At 34.9% G+C, this 5,450-nt stretch overlaps 1 protein-coding gene across 2 annotated transcripts; it reads right to left on the bottom strand.

Moving 5' to 3' along the window:
- Positions 1-1,639: 1,639 nt before the first annotated feature.
- Positions 1,640-2,582, bottom strand: nppal (natriuretic peptide A-like). 2 transcript variants are annotated; one of them, XM_073819924.1, is made up of 2 exons: positions 2,452-2,582; positions 1,640-2,377 (listed from the first exon to the last, which is right to left on the bottom strand). In XM_073819924.1, exons 1-2 carry the CDS (start codon positions 2,533-2,535, stop codon positions 2,072-2,074), a joined length of 390 nt encoding a protein of 129 aa, XP_073676025.1. In that variant the 5' UTR covers positions 2,536-2,582; the 3' UTR covers positions 1,640-2,071. The 2 variants fall into 2 exon arrangements, with proteins under 2 accessions (XP_073676025.1, XP_073676026.1); XM_073819925.1 differs by having other exon boundaries at positions 1,640-2,374; positions 2,452-2,578.
- Between the last annotated feature and the right edge of the window lie 2,868 nt (positions 2,583-5,450).

Below are 5,450 nucleotides of genomic sequence, written 5' to 3'. Positions count from 1 at the left end.
CGTGTCAATCCTCAAAAAATAAAAATAAAAATATATAAAAAAATCATATTTTCTCACCTCAGGCATTACCTTTTGCTATTTTCCGTTTTGTCAGATTGCGACAACTTTAAAGACACCTTTAACCTTTTCTCAACCCCGTAAAGGACAATATAAGATTGGCTTAAAAAGGATTTTACATACCATTAACCTACTGCTCATATGTCCCTGATAACATGTTTATGATAACAATTTTTTTTTTATAAAATATTACTGAATCCATTAAAGAGGAAAAAAAAAGTTCTTAAGATGATTCAAATGTTTTTACTCTAAGATAAAAATGGTTGTTTTAAGAACTGCACTGAAAGGTTATTTGAGAAATCTAAAATAGTCCTTTTGTGCTTTTTTAAGAGTGGATGTATGGATATAACATTGCATATGTATCACTTCATAATAAATATGTGAAAACAGATCAACAGAGTTAGGTTGATTACTTATTGAGAAATATATGCATAAATACTGTAGATAAGGCTTGCATTGTTTATCTGTTTATCTTTACCAATCCTAGTTTAAATCTTCCAGTTACAGTTTATTTGATGAGTGTTTCAATATAAATCAAACCTCTTAAGAACTCATTGCTTCAACTAGTTTATGATCATTCTCTTCATACACTCTTAAAATTAAAGGTGCTTTACGAAGCCATAGAAGAACCTTTTTTGTCTAAATGGTTCCATAAAGAACCTTCTGTAGAACCTTTCTGTTTCACAAAAGGTTCTTTGTGGCGAAAGAAGGTTCTTCAGATTATAAAAAGGTAAGAAAGAATTTTGACTGAATGGTTTCTTGTGGAACCAAAAATGGTTCTTCTATGGCATCGCTGTGAAAAAGCACCTTTATTTTTAAGAGTGTAGTCTCTTCATGATCTGTTTCCAGTTTTCAGCCTGTTCAGTCTCAGAATCCAACACGTCCTCATGATTTTCAATCATTTCTACTTTTACAAACCCATTTAAATAATTAAATGCATCTGGATCTGACACATAAGAAACTGAAAGCAATGGGGTTCCCTATACACTGAAAAATAAATGACACCAATGGTGCAAAAGTGATGCCAAGGGGTCCTACCCAAGTGTTATCAGGGCTTATATATACAAACAAACTATCCGTATAGTATTTTATTTGTGTATTTGGGTCATGCTTAAATTCAATAGATCTCATCAACAGATATTTATTTAATTGATTAATAATTGATCCATGTGATCACAATAAATTGGACTATAGTTCCAGCATACACTGTAAAACACTTATCATTAAAGGGATTTTTAGTCATGGAGACATCTAAATAAAAACATCTAAATAATATATTTATTTGTCAAAAATTGACTACTTGCATTATGTTTGCTCAGGTAGAAACTAACGCTTATGGCCATTTTGACACTTTTGAATCACTGATTCATGCTAAAAAAATATTATGTAACTCCATCTGCAAGAAGCAAAAGTAGCATTTAATTTTAGTTTTTGATTTTTGCCTATTTCGTCTATTTTTAACCAATCAACTAAGACATTATCATGTTAAAGTTAATGCATTATATTAACATATGCATTAATTTAAGTCCATTCAAGTCGTCAAATGTACCCTCTTTAGTTTTAGACCACACTGACACACACGTTACGCAAAATATTTATTTTGCAGCAATATACATTATCTATAACACGATTGGATTGAGAGAGGACATAAATAAATACATTAATAAATAAATAAATAGATGCAACAGTACAAAGCAGCAGTCATGGAATCTTCAAATACAAACTATTTACATGTCTAAATCTTAAACAAATAATGACCAACACATACAGCATCACCTGAACACAAATCTACGGTAAACTTTCAGTCAACACTTCTTCTTCTTTTTATTATTATTATTTTTTGTTTATCAAAGATGTGCCTGCCCAAGTCTGTCAAGTATTTCAAAGTCCCAACCTGCAAGAAGTACATGACATGAAGTAATAAGACATGACTTAGTTTATTTCTAATGCGCGTTTGAACAATTTTCCATGTTTATATCTGGTCAGGATCAGTTGACATCTGACATACCTCTGCTTAACACCCGAGTCCGCTAAAAGACCCGATTCTTTCGAGTCTGACCCCAAAGCAGCTCCTCAGCCCGCCTTTCTTGAACCGACTCCAGGAGCGCTTGGATGTCGACAGCAAGTCGCCTAGGAGACGCTCGAACGCGCTATCTTTTCCTGCCAGCGCTGAGTTGCGCGCGTCCGATTCCCACAGTTGTTCCGCGTGCTCGTCCAGTGCGCTCTTCTCCGCTCTTGCATCTTTCTGCTCCATCACCGACTCCTCCGACTCCACAAACGGCGTGTTCACTTCTTCATCTAAAAACTGCTTGAGACTCTGCTATAAAAAAAAGTATATGATTATAACCAGAGTCTAATGAATGTTTAAGAGTGAGCTAAGACTGAAAAACTCACCTGTAAACTGGTAACTGGTTTGGCTCCGACCAAGTTTAAAAGTAGAAGTGAAGATACGCAGAACATAGAGATGTTGGCAATCATTGTTGATGAAGTATTCTGGAGGTCAGCACTCTTCAGCGGTGGTTGTGCGCGGCTCCGTTGACTTTTCGCTCCGTGTCCAGGTGCGCGCTTTTATTCCGCTGATTTCGTCACGGTCACCCAGGAAAATCCAGCAAACCCTACGGGGAGGGCTCTTTTTTTTAATCAGGATCCCACCTCGTTGACTGAACATTACAATGCTGATGTGCAGGAGGCTCCTTCCAATTGTCAAAGCATTAGATGTCAAGTGCAGAACATCATTTCGTGTCTTGTCCTGGAGGTACAGTCAATAACCTCATTTTTGCACTTACACTCGTCTCATCCCAGTATTTGCTCTAACAAATCTAAAAAAAAAAAATCTTTTCATATCCAGTACTTTGTGCATTTAAGCTTACACAATGTAAGACATAATATTTTACCTGGACAGAAACTGACAAGTGTGCTCTTTGATATTTCATTTGCAATATTGACTTTCTTAAATTAAGAATCCTGATACAACTTTGAACCTTGAATTTTGGACCATAGCATAATGTAAAAAGATAAGACAAAAGGCTGAAAAACATTCCCTTCAGACACAATGTGAAGGTTTTGAGGCAGCGTAGATGTATCCTTCATTTGCATATGATATCCCACAGTCCTGTGTCGTTCGGCGGTGCTGGAAAGAATAAAAATGGCATCTGGAGCAGCTTCAAAAAAATTGGAAAACTTCATTTCTGCCGATAAATAATCACTGTGGTTGAATTCGTTAGATCATTAGAGGTGACATCATGACGCCTTGGAAGCCTGCCTGAGTTTCCTTAGGAGGTAAACAAACGCTGCCCTCGGTTTTGGACAGCCATTGTCTGTCAGTTCAGTTTGCTAGATTTCATGCAGGCAGTGTGTGGTTAACTCTCAGTTTGAGAAAGTCTTCTCAAAAGCAGTCCCTCGCTAGTTCTCAAGGCAATGTGAATGAACAGCAGTGGGATTTTTATGTAGTGATGCAACAGTTTCTTTACACACTAAGTTGACTGAATAAAAGGAGTGTCTTTTCAGAAAGCTTTAAATAATAGAAAGAACCAGAATCTGAGTTTTAAAGGGATATTTCACCTAAAAAATGAAAATTACAACTTGGTTTCCTCACCTCAAGCCATCCTACACTGTAAAAAAATCTGCAGCTGTGGTTGTCTGAACTTTACCATGAAAATATGGTAACAGCGTTTTAGATTTTTAACTTGAATGTACATTTAAGTACTTTAATTCCATTAATTGATAAAATGTTAATCAGCATACTAAATTTGGTTGCACCTTTGTAATACACTGATAACCAACCAATAGCAGATGGTGATGAGAAAGTCACATGATAAACCAAAGCCTACCAAAAGTAGCTTCAAATACTAACATATACAGAAGGTGCACAGTGTCATTCAAACAAACACCAAACACCATCATGGTATCACACATGAAACAATGCAAAAAACATTAATTTAATAACATTAGATGTAACATTACAACCCTTATGTACAAAGCTGTTAAGAAAAAAAAAAAAAAAAACTAAGATAAAACAGTTATTTGAACAAAAAGCCCATCAAGTTTTAAAAATGTAACAGGAAATTCTGGGAATGTCAATTTACGGTTATCCACTGTAATTTTTAAAATGGTATACTACGGTAATCACCATATTTAGTAGGGGACTTTACCGTTAACCATTTAACAGTTTTTTTTTACATTAAATTCAATTTTTTTTGCCTTTTTTTTTAGACAAACATAATCAGAGTTATATTAAAAAAATATCCAATATTTTCCAAGCTTTATAATGGCAGTAAACAGGTTTTATAATAAAGGCCTTCTGAAATGAACCAATGCATTTGTGTAAGAAAAATATCCATATTTGTAATCTCTAGCTTTCGCTAGTGTTGCAGCAGATGATGTAGTGCTGGGAATAAATTCCAAAAATAATCAATTCCTTGATTCCAAGGCGTGGGAATCATTTAGGGTTTTCAGTTCAGCAAAGCTTACCTATGGTGCCTCTTCAAACTCAGACAAGCTCTGTACTGACTAGTTTTCAGTCAGTTTATTTTCATGAATCAACATTCAGCAATTGTTTGATGATGCAGCCTTCCATTTGAGAGGCACCCATCAATTTATCTCTTGCTCACTAATAGTGATTAGAAGTCAGATGATAATTCTGAAAGAAAACGCCAAGAGCACAAATCAGTGGATGTTATTTTTTTAAAAGCATACAGTTAACTCGGCTGAACTGTCACATGTATTTTAGACACTTCATGTCTTGTTCCATTCATGCAATAAATACATGTCCACTGCTGAGCTGTAGGCTATGTTTAATTTCATGGGTAACCAATTGCCTTAAAAACTAAGTCAAGTGAAATAGAAATAGTGTGTTGTACAAACAAATGTTTATTTAGTATAGTTTACTTACACATGAGCTCTAGTAACTAAAAAAGAACTGTAGGTGGGATTTGATCCTTCACTTTAGTTTTAGTCTTGACTTAGTACTGCTACTCACTGACTCCAAGAGTGCACTGCGGCATGAATAAAGTATGCAGTTGCTTGGTTTTACTGTTGTTGTTTTTATTTGCTGTATCGTGTCAGTAGTAGCACATCAATAACAGAAAAGAAAATGAACTGATTATTGTTACAGTTATTAAAAATAAATAAAATTGAGTTGTTACCATTGTTGTGATTCACATGCTGAACGTTGAATTCTGTGTGGTCAGATTGCCCCAAATATTATATTAACCCAATTAAAGACTTCTCAGTGTGTTTGAAAGTAAAAAAGTGCACCAGCTAAAGATGTGATTAGAGAATAGATCACCTTTTTTTAAAGCAACCTATTTACTATTCTTCTCTTGGAATTGAATAACTCTGATTTGCATTAATGTGAAGAAAACTGTAACGCAAACGAAGTTCTAAGTGACCAA

The sequence above is a fragment of the Garra rufa genome, chromosome 15 (genome assembly GCF_049309525.1).
Source record: "Garra rufa chromosome 15, GarRuf1.0, whole genome shotgun sequence".
NCBI classification, from domain to species: domain Eukaryota; kingdom Metazoa; phylum Chordata; class Actinopteri; order Cypriniformes; family Cyprinidae; genus Garra; species Garra rufa.
The sequence above is the reverse complement of the archived record's forward strand: the minus strand, read 5'-3'. Positions and strand labels throughout refer to the sequence as shown.